At 31.0% G+C, this 18521-nt stretch overlaps 1 protein-coding gene across 1 annotated transcript in view; it reads left to right on the top strand.

The window, feature by feature from the left end:
* The window catches only part of LOC134723042 (RING finger and SPRY domain-containing protein 1-like), a 46117-nt gene that overhangs the window by 4158 nt on the left and 23438 nt on the right, over positions 1 to 18521 (top strand). Inside the window, exons 5-11 of the mRNA XM_063586676.1 lie at positions 818 to 876; positions 1525 to 1591; positions 2098 to 2238; positions 2692 to 2702; positions 4301 to 4405; positions 5353 to 5496; positions 12536 to 12647. Coding sequence (XP_063442746.1) covers positions 818 to 876; positions 1525 to 1591; positions 2098 to 2238; positions 2692 to 2702; positions 4301 to 4405; positions 5353 to 5496; positions 12536 to 12647 — 639 coding nt within the window. The remainder of the gene's footprint in view (positions 1 to 817; positions 877 to 1524; positions 1592 to 2097; positions 2239 to 2691; positions 2703 to 4300; positions 4406 to 5352; positions 5497 to 12535; positions 12648 to 18521) is intronic.

Consider the following 18521-nt stretch of genomic DNA (forward strand, 5'->3'; position numbering starts at 1 on the left):
TTGTACTACATGTATATATAATTGCTGGTATTTGTTTTGCAGTTTTACCCTTCATGTCCAAAATTCAAAATTATTATAAAGGAGTAGGTCCGGTAAGAACCGATTTTGGCCTCAAATTTCAGGTTCATCTGACGAAAGATTTTGACCACTTTTTAAACAATTAAGCGTCTATTTTATGTCACTTTTCGGAAGGTTTTTGTCAAAAATGAAAGTAGCCGCATCTGTGTTCATCCTCAACCTTTATATATGTTATATATTATCCTAAAATACAACTTACTTTTCAATATCAAGGATGAACATGAATGCGGCCATTTTCGTTTTACACGAAAACCGTCTAAAGTTAACTAAAATGCTAGAATTATGAAGATTTCAGCAATTGAGCATGACTTAGTTGTGCTAGTACCAAATATATGTGCATTGTATCGTCAAAAACAGCCCATATTTATGTAGCAGAAGCATTTTACTATTCAATAAATAACTAAATATTTTCATTTTAACAATTTCGTATATTTTGGGACCAAAAAGGGGTCTTACTGGACCTACTCCTTTTAACAAAAGCAGAGACCCTACAAATTTGAAAATTTTAAACAGCATAAAAATTCTTTTCAATTTCAAATTGACATGAAGTGAAACTAGATTAAAAAAATGTTGTGTGCATATGAAGAAATCATTTTAAAAGATACTAAATGTACTAATGCACCTATATTAAAATCTTTTTTAATTTTGGAAATTATGAGTTAAAAATCCATTAATTTTGTTTTTGGTCAACTACCTTATATAGAATTTGTTGATATCATCTTATTCTTTTTTTTTTCAGGACCTACCAGTGTAGCCATTCTAACTACAGAAGTTCTAAACTATTTGATATCTAGACTGGTAAATATATGATTTCTACAATCAGTATTTTACATTTTGAAAAATACTACTTCATGCAAAGCTACATAAAAAAACCTACAACATCTACAAAATACTTTATAATAAAAAATATTTAAAAAAAAACAAATATATTTATTATTTAAAATTATCACAACTATATTTATTGAAATATGACAAAAAGGAGAATTATCTCCCTTGATACAGGCTTCCAATTTTTTTACAGATCTTTTGGAATACTATTGTATATGCTCAAAAGGAAAATATAAACTTCATTTTTTTAAACTGGATCCTAGAAAGCCTTGAAGTCAATCTGACAGCCATGACATACAATACAATTGATATTGAAGCAAAACAAACATGCAGCTTTTGTTGTCTATGATGTTTTTGCTTAAAAATGAAATGAGGAGCATAAAAGGGAGCGGGTTTTGCAAGGAAGAACACGAAATATAATTGCCATTTCACAATGAACGAAAATTTCTTGTACATTGATCTTATTGCATGAAAAATAACCCTTCACCACCCTCTGAATTTAATCAAAAGAAATGATTTGAATTAGCAGAACTACCCTTTTATGAAAATATTGTTTTGTATAATATGTTGAAATGATATAACTTTTAAATATGCTCATTCAAAATTTTATATTTGTAGTCATTATCCTTTCATCCTGTGATAAATCTTCATGCCTTGATAGCATTGGAAAAGTTTGCACAAACAAGTAAGTTACAGTTGTAAAATGACGTTTCAAAAATAAACATTGTCTCTAGCAAATATTTTAATGTAAATGTAACATATTTTGGAGACAAAAAACTTCCATAGTTTGAAGTGTATAATAAGGTAACTTAATTGTCCATATTCCATCAAACACAACTTACCAGTTCTTGAAAGGAATTCACATACACATCTATTTGAAAGATCATGATATTAATTTTTAAAAATGAAAACAAAGGATTTAATCATTAAAAATGGAAATAAATGTCTAACTCCTTAACAAAGGAATGAAAATGCCCAATTCCTTAAGACCTTAACTAATTCTTTTAGCCCTTTATTTACAACACTTTCAATTTTTTTTTAATAATGTGAATATATTTAGTTCAGATCAATTATTCTTTGAAAACATAAAAAAGTTAAAAGATCTCTGCTTATTTAATTAGGAAGGGAAAATACTAATGTGAAAATAAGTTTGTCAATATCTTGTGTTGATTAGTAAATAACACTTTTTAGGTGAAAACAAAAGAACTATTGAAAATATAATAAAAAGTTTACCTAGAAATCCATTTGAGGTGCTGGAACTGGACACCAAACCAATTACATACCCAAAAATAGAAGTCAGATTCTGTGCTTCATGGTGTCAAGACAATCTATGTAAGTTTTATTCGATGCGTTACATCTGTCAAATCGGAAGTCTGTTATCTTGAAGAATTAAAAAATCAGTGCTGATTTATTTTTATTAAAAGAAATATTGATTTGATGGAAAATAGCAAAGTTCTCTCTCTCATGTCTTAATTCTTGCTAGAATTTTATGAAACTTATATCAGGTTTATATCAGCAATGTCTTTGATACTTTAGAAATTAAGTTCTGATCACATACATATGTAGTTTTGACGAATTATGCCTTTGGAAATGTATATCATAATGCAAATCAAATTGAATTTGCTCTTAAACCTTCATTAAGATGTTTATGCAAAGTTGTAAAAAACAAAAAAAAAGTGCTCCTTTTAGTTATTTACCTTGTACTTTCAATAGATAAAATATGCAGAGGACATTGGAACTTGATAAGATGACAAGATGTTATAATTCTTTTCTTTTATTTTTCAGTTATTCCTGAGGTTTGTATGTTTTAATATATATAATATTAATACAAATCAAATGGTAAATCATAGTAAGTAATAAGTATTTATTCAAAATGGCAGATATATGTCTTTATGCTGGCAGTTAGACAACTCTATTTTTGTCCCATCTAAAATGGTATTATGCCCCATCTACGAAAGTAGAGGGGCATTATGTTTTCTGTTCTGTGCATCTTTTCGTCTGTCCATTGTTTGTTTGTTCATTCGTTCGTATGTTTGTTCGTTCATTCCTCTGTCCATCTGTTTCACTTCAGGTTAAAGTTTTTGGTCAACTTTAAACTTAGTACATGTATATATGTTTCCTATTATATGGTCTTTCAAATTTTAATGCCAAATAAAGAGTTTTTAACCACAATTTCACCGTCCACTGAACATTGAAAATGCTAGTGCTAGTAGGGCATACATGTACTATGGAAACATTCTTCTTTTTTATTGTATTCATTTATAGTTAACTCAATATTATATACCAGCAATGGAATTATTTTGGAAATAGAAGACAAATTTCTTCATTCAAATTTTAGATATCCAGAGATATGTTTTCTTTTATGATAATCAGTAAGTACATCCAGCTGTCAATTTTGTATATCTATATTATATATTAGGAGTATAAATAATAATATGCTTGAATACTTCCTGCCAATGAAAAAAAATCTACTTACCAGAAAAGACTGATACAGATTTAGTTTACTAACTTAAGTTTTGGTCCTTTTTACTGCAATAGTTTTGTTAAAATTGATTGAAACATAAATTTATGTATTAAAGTCCACTTGTTTTAGTTAAAAACAAAAAAAATCAACCAATTACATCATTAATGATGTATTGGCAAAGACATAAACAATTGAATTTTGTTAAAACCTAATTTTTGGCATAATCGTGAATCATGTATGACAGATTGATAAAATAAAAGTGGCACTACCCCTCGTTTTTTTTTTAATGAAATATTTACATACCATATTTTTTGCTTAGCAGTGAAAATTATTAATGGGCGAGGAGTTGTGCCACATAATAAATCTTAAAAAGGTAGAAAAGGTGACATCATTCTAGAAAAAAATAAACGAAAAAGATTTTTTTCCCTATTTAAGTCTTATGGCATATAACTTTATTGCAGATATTCAGCTTTTCTTATGATACAAATGTACTTTCAAAAATGAAAATACACAATTCATTTATGCAAACAATTGAAATGTCAAAAATTTACCTTCACATGGCTATTTCTTAACTCCTTATGGGCAAATGTTTCCCCAGCCCTTTTTAATACATTTAAAAGTTCATTATCAATGTTTACACTTATAAAACTAAATACATATTTTTTTATTTTTTTTTACTTGAAATCACACAAACAAAATGCCCCAATAATGATATGATTGGTAAGTTAGCTATGCTTAGTCATTTTAATGCTTTGCTATACTTAATTAATGTATTGCATGCATCAGAAGCATGAATTCCAATGTGTTAGTCACACTGTAGTTCAGTGTTCTCTTTCTAACAACATATATTTTAAGAACAACTGTCAATATACTTATTGATATATTTTTAAAGAAGAAATAGGTTTAATGCATATTTTGCTTTATTTTCAGGGAAGAAAATTTGCCTATGAGAAAGTGAATCTGAAAAATATAAATGCAATGCTTAACATCAATGATGTGAGTGAATACTTAAAAATATCTGCTGATGGTTTGAGGGTAAGTTATATTGAGTTATCTCCCCTGCTATACTCCCTTCACATGTGTTTTCACTAAGAGTAAGTTATATTGAGTTATGTATTGCTAATTGGGTACCAGCTAGTTGGTTTGAATCGGTTGCATCTATAGAAAGCCAAAAAAAGTGTCTTCTATGGTAAAATGATGAATTGTCTCCCCTTTATTGCATCTACTGCTGATACATAAAAGAAATCATAGTACTAATGATCATCATGAGAAAGAAAAAAAAACCACTTGAATAGTCCATGCACTTTTATTCCTTTAAATTGCATACCCATTTTTTGCACAGTAGAGGTTGCATACCTGCCAACATTTTAAAATGCCCATGGGGAGTTTATTTGAAGATGGCTGTTCTAGTACTACAAACCTTCAAGGGGTACTTCAAATGTTTTTTTCTGCTTCTTCATACTTTTCAAATCATATAGCTGTTGTAAAATACGCTGTTTATTTAAAAATTTTGAAAAAGTGCTCTTTGAAAACTTTGAGCTTTCCTGCAAATAGTGACAGTTAGCAGGTACTGTGGATTCATTATTACTCGTTGGGTACTAATTTTCGTGGGTTTCGTGGGTAAAGGTGAACTACAAATTCAAATGTTCAACGAATATCATATTTTCAAGAGGTTTTGTTTACAAAGATTGGCAAAACCACGAAATCAAATATCCTCGAATATGCAACTTTTTAGGAATCCATGAAAATTGATACCCACGAAAATAAATGAATCCACAGTATGAGCTCAAATTTGTTGTTCATGATTTAAACATAAGTTTTTACTAACAAACATTTTTGGAAACAAAAGAAGATTCTGGCTTTCTGAAAGAATCACTGAAGAGTAGATTTGAAATAATTTTAGTTAATGATAGATTATCAAAAAAGATTTATCTGTGTGTTTATTGCACCAGTAATACCATGCTGTTATATTTATATTATAGTCCAGAAGTGATGCCTCATCATTTGAGAGTGTCCGGTGTACATTCCAAGTTGACTCCGGTGTGTGGTATTATGAGGTTTATATAACTACTGCTGGTGTGATGCAGATTGGATGGGCAACAAAAGACAGCAGTTTTCTTAATCATGTAAGTATATATGTAGGACTTGGAACCGCGATTATACTTGGAACCGCGATTATACTTGGAACCGCTATGGTCATGCTGAAGTGCGTTGGTTTACACACTGAAGTGTAATGGTGACATTGTGACATTAACTTGTTGATAACTACGCTAAAGTGCGATGGTAGTTACCCTGAAGTGAGATGGTCTGCCTGTGACAATGAGTAAAAAACAAAATGTACATGAGCTGTTTAAATAAAATAACATCATTAATATTTTACCAAAGTAGCTTTTAATTTCTGTTTAGTTCAAACCCAAGCATTTGAAATCTTGATTTATTTTAAGCTAGTTTGGAATTTGCAAATACTCTGATTAGTACGCATTTATTTTAGTATGGAGTCAGAAACTTATTCGGTGTGTAGGTCTGAATAAAAGTACTGGTCACATTTTCAACCTTTCAAATTTGCTGATTTGTTGCTGAGGAGAATAAAATAAATTGGGAAGTACACGTACAGACCAGTCATGTTAATTTCGACCTTACATGTTGTAGATAATAAACACTGTTATCTATACTATTAAACGAGAAGACCTCATTTTGGTTGTCACTTCTCTTCCTTCCACAATAAATCAATCATCATGCCTCTGTGTCCTATATGTAACATGCATAGTCGCATTTGTCATCTATTCTTATGATTATTCAGATTGAGTTATTTTGGGAGAAAAACGATAAAAAAGGAGTCTGGATATGATTCCGTCATCAGACTGACTTTTAGTCATAGATAAGACTTCCTGTTTGAAACATGCACAAATACAACCAATCCTATGATAGATAACAAAAATGAAAAAAGATAAGCCTATCAGTGAGAGTGTTCTAGATCTCCATATCATGGTGTTTAGATCGCAAGAACCACAACTATTATAGAGGACAATTATTTTTCGCATTTACCTACATGTAATTTTTAGCGTTTACCTACATGTAAACTACATTTATACTACTTTAATATATAGAGACTCTCTGTATTCTGTCCACTGTTTTTTTTAAATGTTTACTATTTAAGGGGTCATACCAGTTGCATTTATATTAAAAAAAAGTAAAACATGTGACACAAGTACAACCAATCGTAGAGCATTTAGATAGCAAAAATCACAACTATGAAACTTCTTTAGAGAGGACAAAGATTCCTCGCGTTTATCTACATGTAAACTACGATTATACTACTTTAATATATAGAGACTCTGTATTCTGTCAGGGAATTTCTATGTTAGTATAGAAAGTCCCTGATTCTGTTTACTGTTTTCTTTGAAATGGTTACTATTTAAGGGGTCATACCACTTGCAGATATATTAAAATAAATGAAACACTAGAACACACCCGCGAAATCGCAGGCATTCAGAGCGTAGTTTAAAGTATGTAGTGTTGTTTGAAGAATTTTGTAAAATATTGAATGACTGGAGAATTTCAGCAAAAGTATCATAAGTCATAGGTTTTTGGGGACAGGAAAATGCTTTTTTTTCTCTTTTATTTCCAATATTCTAATTTTTTGGTTTTCTATCAATTTCAATATGAACATACATTAAGTATGTTAAGAATTTTCAAGCAAGGAGCCTGTAATTTAGTAGTTGTTGTTTGTTTATGAGTTACATATTTGTTTTTTGTTCATTTTTTTGTACATAAATTAGGGCCGCTATTTTTCTGGTTTGAATTGTTTTACATTGTCAGTTCGGGGCCTTTTAAAGCGGGGTATGCGGTATGGGCTTTGCTCATTGTTAAAGGTCGTACGGTAACCTATAGTTGTTAATATTATTAATTCCTATTATTTAACAAATTTGATTTGTTTAGGCATAGTCACATGTTAAACTATATTTTCAAAGGTAGAGAGAAAACGGCGTATAGCAAAAAGCATATTGACTGGCAAAATGCATATCACACGGTTATTTTTAGAATATCTAAAAACCGATATACTTTGTGACGTCATGTAATGAATTTCAGGATATTGTTTAACGTTTTGAAACACATGATAATTATCTGTGATCAATAATTTCACGGGAAAAATCTTCAAATACATAAGATGTCAAAAAAAAAGTAAATTAAATAACAACTCATATGTTGTTATTGTCAAGGAGACAAATTGATGTAATATTTATAAAATTCCAACAAACCTAAATGACGATTTTGATACAAATATGGTCGGAAATCAATAATATAACAAATATAGCCTTTGTATGGGGTCAATACAGGATATATCGACCCAAAGAAGTATATCGACCTTGGACTTCGTCCTCAGTCAATATACTTCTTTCAGGTCAATATATCCTTGTATCGACCTCATACAAAGGCTATATTTGTATAATATTATTATTTCGTATATTTTAACAAATTTGATTCATTTAGAGATAGTCACATGTTAAACTATATTTTCGGAGGTAGAGAGAAAACGGCGGATAGCAAAAAGCATATTGCACAGAGAAGAATATTTAAAAAAACAATTTACTTTGTGACGTCATGTAATGAATTTCCGGATATCGTTTAAAAACGCTTTGAAACAAATGATCTGTGATCGATTATTTGACGAATAAAATTTCAAACACTTTCAAACAAACAAAAAAATAAAAATAAATTACAACGAATATGTTGTTATTGTCAATGAGGCATTATGATATCTTTCAAATAAATTTAAATGACGATTTTGATTCAAATATGCATAATGGTCTGAAATTTATAATCTAACAAAAATAGCCTTTGTGTGAGGTCAATACAGGATATATCGACCCAAAGAAGTATATCGACTTCAGACTTCGTCCTCAGTCAATATACTTCTTTCAGGTCAATATATCCTTGTATCGACCCAAAGAAGTATATAGACATCGGACTTCGTGCTCAGTCAATATACTTCTTTCAGGTCAATATATCCTTGTATCGACCCAAAGAAGTATATCGACATCGGACTTCGTCCTCAGTCAATATACTTCTTTCAGGTCAATATATCCTTGTATCGACCTCATGCAAAGGCTATATTTGTATAATATCTGTGTCATATTGGTCTCTTGTGGAGAGTTGTCTCAACATGGCAATCATACCACATCTTCTTTTTTTGTAATCAATGAATTTTGTAAAATATTTAATGACTGGAGAATTTCTGAAAAGGTATCAAAAGTACACATGAATATTTTTAGCGCTTATCTGTATATTATGAACATTCATTACTATATAAATATAGTGTATTTACTTTCAATTCTAAGTTTACTAATCGATCAATAGTGGTCATTGATATAGTATACAGACCCTCTCTATTTAATTAACTCTGTGACAGCCGTGAATCGTAAACTTGAAAATGATAGCAGATAGAATTCTGAAATACACTTTATTCTTTGTATACGTATATTCAAAGTATACAGAAAAACGCAAACCGAAAGTCTAATCTGACTTAAAATTTCATCCAATGACGGGACAATATCCGGATGCCTTTTTTCTTGTTTTTCTCCAAAAATAACTCAATCTGAATAATCATATGAATGGATGACAAATGGCACTATGCACTGTACCTATAGGACACAGAGGCGTGTTGATCAATAAATTGTGGAAAGAAGAGAAGCGACACCCAAAATGAGGTCTTCTTGTTTAATAGTATAGATGCTCAACTTCATCTAAAACTACCTCGACCAAAAACCTTTACCTGAAGTGGGAACGACGGACGAGATGGACGGACGACTGAACAAACGAAAACGAACGCAGGGATGCACACACTAGAAAATACCCATAATTGGGGCATACAAATTTATTGTTAGAAGGGAAATTTGTGATTTGGCAAAAATAAAAGGTAGAGATTAGCGGGAGGCAGGACCTTTTTCAGGGTGTCAGGATCAGTGTTTTTAAGCTCGGGATTTGGGGATTGATCCTTACGAGATCTGGGAATATATTTTTCGATTTCAGGATATTGATTTCTTTAAATTCTGCATCTCAGGATTTCATGGTATTAAGCCCGGGATTTCGGGATCAGGAGTCCAGGACCCCTCCGATCGACAACCCCTCAAATTAGCCTTAGTCGGTATTGGTCATTTATATATGATTCAAATCCTACCATTGGCATGTTAATAAGGCTCTCAAAAAAAAAGTACTGATGGATTGACATAGAAGCATACTTTTTAGACTAATAATGGTATATATACAAGCAGTTACATTTAATTCATGTTTTAAACGGTGCAAATTTTAAATTTGATTTGACTTTTACCAAAAGAAGCATTGTTGCAAAAGAGAAGAATTGTGGTCGTAGGCCAGAAACCCGAATATAATTGAATTTAACAGAAAGGAAACAAATATCGGACTTTGGAAAAAGGGAGATACCTTTTTTAGCTCACCTGACCTGAAAGGTCAAGTGAGCTTTTCTCATCACTTGGCGTCCGGCGTCCGTCGTCCGTAAACTTTTACAAAAATCTTCTCCTCTGAAACTACTGGGCCAAATTTAATCAAACTTGGTCACAATCATCCTTGGGGTATCTAGTTAAAAAAATGTGTCTGGTGACCTGGTCATCCAACCAAGATGGCCGCCATGGCTAAAAATAGAACATAGGGGTAAAATACAGTTTTTAGCTTATAACTAAAAAACCAAAGCATTTAGAGCAAATTTGACAGGGTAAAATTGTTGTTCAGGTCAAGATCTATCTGCCCTGAAATTTTCAGATGAATCTGATAACTCGTTGTTAGGTTGCTGCCCCTGAATTGGTTATTTTAAGGAAATTTTGCAGTTTTTGGTTATTATCTTGAATACTTTTATAGATAGAGATAAACTGTAAACAGCAATAATGTACGGCAAAGAAATACCTACAAATATGTCAACATGACCAAAATTGTCAGATTACCCCTTAAGGAGTTATTGCCCTTTATGGTCAATTTTTAACCACTTTTCGTCATTTTTTGTAACTTGTACAAAAATCTTCTTCTCTGAAACTACCTGACCAAATTTAACCAAACTTGGCCACAATTATCATTGTGGTATATAGTTTAAAAAATGTGTCCGATGACCCCGTCTACCAAACAAAATGGCCGACATGGCTAAAATTAGAACATATTGTTAAAATGCAGTTTTTGATTTATTTCTTTGAAACTAAGACATTAAGGGTAAATCTTTCAAGATGTACATGTTCATCAGAATAAGATCTATTCCCTCACAAATTTTCAGATGATTCTGACAACTCATTGTTGGGTTGCTGCCCTTAAATTGGTAATTTTAAGGAAATTTTGCAGTTTTTGGTTATTATCTTGAATACTATTATAGATAGAGATAAACTGTAAACAGCAATAATGTTCATCAAAATAAGATCTACAAATAAGTCAACATGATCAAAATTGTTAGAGACCCCTTAAGGAGTTATTGCCCTTTATAGTCAATATTGAACAACTTTTCGTCATTTTTGTAACTTGTACAAAAAATTCTTTTCTAAAACTATGGGCCATTTTTAACCAAACTTGGCCACAATCATAACTAGGCTATCTATTAATAAAAAGTGTCTAATGACCCAACCTACCAACCAAGGAAACCGACATCAGTAAATACAGTAACAGGTGAGCAACACAGGCTCTTGAGAGCCTCTAGTTTAATTCTCCATACATAATATCTTATACAAAAAATCATCCTACACCAGTTCACAAGCTATATATGCCCGCGATTTTGCGGGTGTGTTCTAGTTACAATATAGTAAGGTTAGAGTTACTTTGTTAATAATCAGGATTTATCAAGTAGGACTAAAATAACATTAAACAAACTTGATATTGCAAAAACATTGCTAATACTAGTAAGTCATTTCATTATTAAATTGTCCACACAAAATCGTATGAAGCTTACTTGAAGAGAAGTCAAAATTAACATTGAGATCAAGACATTTTATTTTTCGTGAAAAGGTTTGGGGCATACTTACGAACACTGGTTAGCTCATCTGGAAACCAAGTTCATCATTTTGCCTCTTTGTTTTCCCATGACTTGCCGCCTGACATAGATTAAAATATTAATGAAAAGCCCATCTGCACTGCTCAAAACTGTTCGGAACTTGAATTGTTTGTTACTTTCTTTTTCCCTTCCTTTCTGAGGCCTCAGTGGCCAAGTGGTTAAAGTAGTTCCACTACTGTAATCACTAGCCAGTCAACACTGATGTTGTGAGTTCGAAACCTGGCTCGTGCAGGTGCACTTGACTCCAATCTTATTTGACTAGGATTGTCAGTTTTTAATTCAAAGGTCTGGTTTTTCCGTGACTCTGGCTTCCTCCACCTATAAAAACTGACTGCCATGAAATAGCCTAAATGCAGCGCTTAAAATTGGCGTTAAAACACAAACAATCAATCAACTAATATTTCCAAATGTCATGCCAAACCATCACACTTCAGCGTCTCCATTGCATTTAGGAGTCCTACATATATATATATATATATATTGTACAAAGAAAGGGGGTCACAGAAGTAGTAAACATAATGATTTATAATTTACCGGTTTTTAGGTAAAAAATTTATATACAAATAATTTTTAGTGAAATTAACAAAGAAGAATCTCACACTACTTTGTATCTTAGGTGAGTAAAAGTCTCTTGAGCTTAAGACTTGCACAAAGATATTGCTGGTTCTTGAAGAAAAATGCATCAGGGAGTATAGCATTCAAGCAACAGTTCAGTTAAAGTAATGCAATGTCAGTCTAGCTTGTAAAACATTATCCCGATTGAGAGCTGATAAGCTTTGATAAATGATGCAAGTGTGACATCAAAGTTATCCTTCCTTTGATACATTTGTCCCAGTTCACAATCATGTAATCTTGCCTTTATATTATCTTTTCTTATCATCCCAAACCTTTTGATTTGTATTTCTAAAGATAGTATATTTATAGGGTGGACTGGTTTGTATTTGTATGCATGGTGTTTTTATAGGACAGACTGATTTATATTTCTATGTATGATATATTTTTAGGTTGGATTTATTTGTATTTGTATGTATGGTATATTTCTAGGAAGGACTGATTTCTATTTGTTTGTGTGGTATATTTATAAGAAGGTCTGTTCCTGTTTCTATATCTATATATATTTCTAGGAAGGACAAGGTATAGGAGATGACGAGTATTCCATGGCATATGATGGCTGTAGACAGTTGATCTGGTTTAAAGCTGAGAGCCGACCAATTCATCAAAAGTGTTGGAGTCCAGGTAAAAATCTCAATTATAGCTTTTGTGAATTCATCTTTTAGCATTATCTTTATATATCCACTCTAACAGATATAATTCCCCTTGTCTGTCTCTACTTCTGTACATCAGTTATTAGAACAAATATTTTTTTCATATTTTCTCCAAACATTTGAATATTTAGTCAGCATCTTGACAATGATGAGTTGTGAAATGTGAGCACTTTACAGATCTGTCACACATACTTCTTATTTTCCAATACACTGAATTTTTTTAAAATGTTGAATTTCAAGAAGCACATTTGGGAACTTAAATTCAAGCAGTTTGTTAGGCCCATAACACTCAAAAATTTGTCAGAGACTTTTGATTTGTTACTTTTAATTCAGAAACTAATACATTTATCTTAACTCATATTTTTCCTGATTAGGTGTAATCATGAAGAAATACTTATGGTAAAACATGGGTTTGATGTTTGGTGTATGTTGTTGCAATAGCAACAATAAATCTTAGTTTAAGATCACTGTATGATGCTGACCCTCCTAATCATACTTTTTTTAATTGGAAATTTAAAACATTATTATAAACAATGCCACAATATCTGCTCCAATCGGAGACAAATATTCTTTATCCTTTATTTCATTAGGAAAAAATAGTGTAATATTTGTTCCAGTGGAAATTATATTATACAAAATTTCATCTTTGGAACTTTTATTATGAAGAAAGTAATGTTTCATGACAGTCAGCCACTTTTGTACTTCAAGAAGTTGAATTATTTCTAATGGTATTTGATAAGGTGAGGTTAGAAGTCCTTTAGAAGTCAAATCTACCACTGGAAACATTATAAGACAATAATAAACTATGGGTTAGTGTGTTAATACATTTTTATTTTTTATTAAAAGATTTGTAGGAAAATAATAATTTATATATGAAATACCAGGAGAAGACAATAAATTCTATATGCTGACAAGGTGATATAGTAAACTGCTTAGTGTGATAAGGAATAGAGTAAACTTCAACAAACCAATGACTTATGTAACATTGATTTGCAAATTATCGAAGTTTTAATATATGCAAGAGGTTTGATATTTTTGTCTAAAACAAATGCCAGACTAATTGAGTGTTAACATTTAGGATCTCATTGGAAACTGTAGAGAACAATGTCAAAGCAAAGTAGAATGAGTATGATAAGTATGTGTAGCTAATTTTATATCAAATTCTAATATGACTTGCTTCTTTTGCTTTGTGAAAAAACCCATGCACTAAATCCAATAAAATTTGTTTGCACATGCGTATATTGACTACTGCAGAATAATGAATTTTAGCAAATTGGTATGCATTTAAAACACTTCCAAACTCCCAAATGATGCATGTTACTAATTCATTTATTGTGACTATAATGTGTTGCTATTAGAAATTGACATATTTGACCTAGATACAACAACTGCTCCATTTGTCTGTCTGTCCAGCTTCAGGTTAAAGTTTTTGGTCAAAGTAGTTTTTGATGAAGCTGAAGTCCAATCAACTTGAAACTTAGTACACATGTTCCCTATGGTATGATCTTTCTAATTTAAATGCCAAACTAGATTTTTTACCCAATTTCACAGTCCATTGAACATGGAAAATGATAGTGCAAGTGGGGTATTGGTGTACTTTGGACACATTCTTGTCCATCCTTTGATATTAAAGATATTTCTGTTTGATTTGATGATTTCAAATAGAAATATGGACAGAATGAAATCATAAATTTATTCTTACTTCTTGGCCATTTGGCTGCCTGTTCCTAAAACATGAAATAAAAGAGATAAGGAGAAAAAATGGGAAGATTTTCTAACATTAAATGACAGACAGTTCAAACAACTAAATCAGCTGTTAGACAATGTACCCACTCCAATGAGTTCCAAATTATGTATTTTATGGACTCATATGAAACAAAAAAGGATTGATTTAAGTTGCTATGCCTTATTCAGATCTGAATTGTTTGAAATAATATACACTTATTCACCTTCTGGTGACCGGTCAATTTATATATGGATTAATGTATCCACCCACTGTAACATTCTGTTAAAACCCACAAACGGATTAACTCCGTTCATACCTTTTAAAGTGCATCTCGACTGATCTAAGAGCTTTGAATATACAGGTGTATTTATCTATCAAAGCTAATTGTAATTACTCCCAAAGATTTAACAATTTAAAAATTGGAAGCTGTTGAAGCGTAAAATTATACAGCTAACCATTAATCCAGTGTAAATCCACCAGTGTAACGAACAATGTTTGATAAAAAAATGTAATAAGATTAATTCTCAAGTATGTCTTTAGGGTTTCAATCTCTCGTTAGGGGATCATTTCTGCAGGAAAACTGTTAACTACATATCAATTGTATAAACTGCATTTAAATGTAAATGATATGATTGTTGATATTAGGTCTTGTACAATTTACCTTGTGGCGCAGATTTACCGAATTTAAAAAAATGAAATAAAATGCAACGACTCAAATGTAACATGATTTGTGTTCTCAAGTATGTTAGAGTTTTTTGTTTTTTTTAATGTTTAAGGATTTTAAAAAATCTAAACTGAATTTCTATTTGTAAACATCAGAAATTAGTTCATCTGTAATATTTTTTCCATTCACTTTAAATAAATAAACTCTCACAGATATCAGGAAGCAAATCAACACATATCACTCTATTTTTATCATTTTTATGCCCCACCTACAATAGTAGAGGCGCATTATGTTTTCTAGTCTGTTCGTCCGTTCGCTCATTCATCTGTCCAGTTTCAGGTTTAAAGGTTTTGGTCGAGGTAGTTTTTGATGAAGTTGAAGTCCAATCAATCTGAAACTTAGTATATATGTTCCTTATGACATGATCTTTCTAATTTTAATGTCAAATTAGAGTTCTGACCCCAATTTCACGGTCCACTGAACATATAAAATGATAGCGCGAGTGGGGCATCCATTCTTGTTGTTTATATCTTTTATAAACCATATATAATCAAAATTGCATGAACTAAATATATTTCTGTCCATCATGGGTTTGAAAGGGACTTTTTGACATGTGGTATAATTAGTCATTCTCATTATCTATCTTTTGTTACTCTTGTAAAACTTTTGAAAAAAATAAATAAATTAAAAGCCGGTAACCAGTTAAAATTATTTGTTTAAAATTTTTTAAAACAATATAGTCCAATGACTTCATACCAATTAAGATATTTAAAATTTTACAGTGATAATTCACGATTATAATGAATTTGGACCTTCCTTATTGTGGTATTGTCAGCTTTTGTTGTTAAGCATTCCAAAGATAGATTTATGGCCAAGTTCCTGAATGCTAAGTAAAACTTGTGAATGATCTTTGTTAGATAATTAATACACACGTTTTGTGTTACCCCCTGTAATGTATGATATAGATATTCATTTATATACTGTATATGAAGTGTGAATGGTGACTAAAATGAATTATGATTAAAACACCATCATACTTGATTTGTCATAATTTATTTCTACAACAGTATAGAAGAATAAGCAAAAGATATTAATACTGTGTACTAGTATACATTATCATTGGTACTAAATTTTGAAAACTGAGGAATGTTCTTTGTTTCAAACTGTCTGGGATTTTTTCATTGTTGAAGGCTTTATGGTTGCCTACTATTGGTAACATCCATTTCATCTTAACTTTGGAGGCTACTTGTCTCATGTTTGCATTGTTTTGATTTTGCATACAAGTCTATAGAATTTTGTATCCCAGGTTGAAATCTTAAATTCCTCCTCCATGAAATCCATGAAAATTAGGAGTGAGAATAGCGACAAGTGAATATAATGTGTAATGCAAATCCTAGTTTTACAGACATTTTTTTTTCAGAAGCGTTTAAATGCATTTCTGTTTTTGTTTTTTTTCGTGTTGATTAAGATTTTTTTTATGCATTACATTGATTCCTGTTATTACAGTAGGAAATGAAGTGGTGTTTTCATTTAAACAGAAATTATGTCATCAATTTTACACGTGAATAGTTCATCTAATTTCCGGCATTCTTTGAAATATAATTTCCTTTCAAATTGTTTCTTATAATTTATATCAAATTAGCCTGTAGAGTTTTGATCATTTTTTTTTTTTCTGTAAGGATTTGTATTTTAAGGAAAACTTGTACTTTTGGATAAAGCAGAAGTTATTTAAAATTTTGTCAAAGACTCATTAGAAAATAAAAATTTTAATAAATGAATTAAATACAAACACAGTATTTCATGAAAGACATACATACATTTCATTTGAAAAAACCGACAAACATTTCATTTGATAAAACAGACAAACATTTCATTTGATAAAACAGATGATAACAACATACAACATACAACCTTTTATTTGATAAAATACATTACATAACTTTCTGAAGAAATGATGAGGAACCCTGGACCTGTTTTTCAATATTTCATTGTATAAAGTTTTATTTTTTGCTTGGAAACAGGTCCAGGAATCCTCGTTGGGACCTCAGGTATTTCATACGATCCGATCCAAATTTATTGGTGTAGAAACCAAGTACCTGGCGATAACTACCAACCTTCTGCAGACAAACTGATAATCCTTGTCAATTAATAAAAGATTAAATAAGTATGAATGACATTTAAATACAGGCTTTGAAACGGAAGTTCAGATTTTTTTTGGTCATGTTGCTAGGTCTTTGATGTCATGATGTTTTAAAGCTTCATATGAAATTAAACAAAATACTACCATTTATCAGTAATATGAATTAAAACGGCTTGTAGTGATAATTTAAAATGCAGAATTAAAAAGGTTTCACAATTTAATGAGAACAGTTACAATTTGTGAAACCTCATTCAATGCAGAAAAGTATTACTGCTGCTTAAAAACTAATTACGAAAATGCAGACATGAAAAACACCTGATTAAATGTTTTAAAACTTGTAGGGTATTAAATGTTCTATGATTTAAATGTTTTTGACCTGGATAATTTTAAAGCACAACCACAAAGTAGAAGGAGCATATACTTTTACCCATGTCTGTCCATCAATCACTACGGTTTATACTTTGTTTTGGAGAAACATTGTCTTAAGTTGTTGTATAGAATTTCAATTATTTTCTCTTGCCACTGGACGTTAAGCAACCAACAATCAATCAAGCAATTATTACTCAGAAACTGAAGGTAGAATACCATACTTTAATTGTTCAACATTTTTGGAACATTTGAGTGACTAAAGTTTTCATTTTTGATGCTTCAAAATGTCTGTGGTTAAGTTACACAAAAAGTCCACATCTTAAGGTACATTGTCATATGTTATTGTTGTATTTTAACACTACAATCGTAGCAGAGATCATTCCTTGTTTCTGGTGAGGTGCTCAATCTTTAGTATTTTTGTGAGTATTTGTGGGGTGTTGTTTGTCATTAAATCTATTTGTTTTTTTCCAATTTATTGTCTGTTTTTCGATTTATGACTGGGGCTTTTCTGTGGCTGGACCTTTTAAGTACTACTGAATCACTAGACTGTGAAATTTGTGAGATTGTGAGCTCTAATCCAGCATGTGGTAGGTGTATTGGAGTAATTGGACTCCAATTTTAATTGACTAACCTAAAAAGGTTAGTGGGTTTCTCCTGACACTCTGTTTCCTCCATCAATAAAAATTGCCCCCCACCCCCTACAAAATATAACCATCTTGCTTGAAGTGGCTTTAAAACACCAATCTAATCATTAGAAAGTAATAGTTGTAAGTATTTCGGGCTCCTGTTTTGTACAATGGTTTTAATAATCCTGACAAGAAATTATTTCATTAGCATGGAAATGTCAATGAAAATCTGCAACTCAATCCTAAATTGCATTAAATTCAATTAATCACAAAACAATTCATTAAAAGTTTCAATGTATGTTTTAATGTAAGTGCTTATA

The sequence above is a fragment of the Mytilus trossulus genome, chromosome 6 (genome assembly GCF_036588685.1).
Source record: "Mytilus trossulus isolate FHL-02 chromosome 6, PNRI_Mtr1.1.1.hap1, whole genome shotgun sequence".
NCBI lineage: Eukaryota > Metazoa > Mollusca > Bivalvia > Mytilida > Mytilidae > Mytilus > Mytilus trossulus.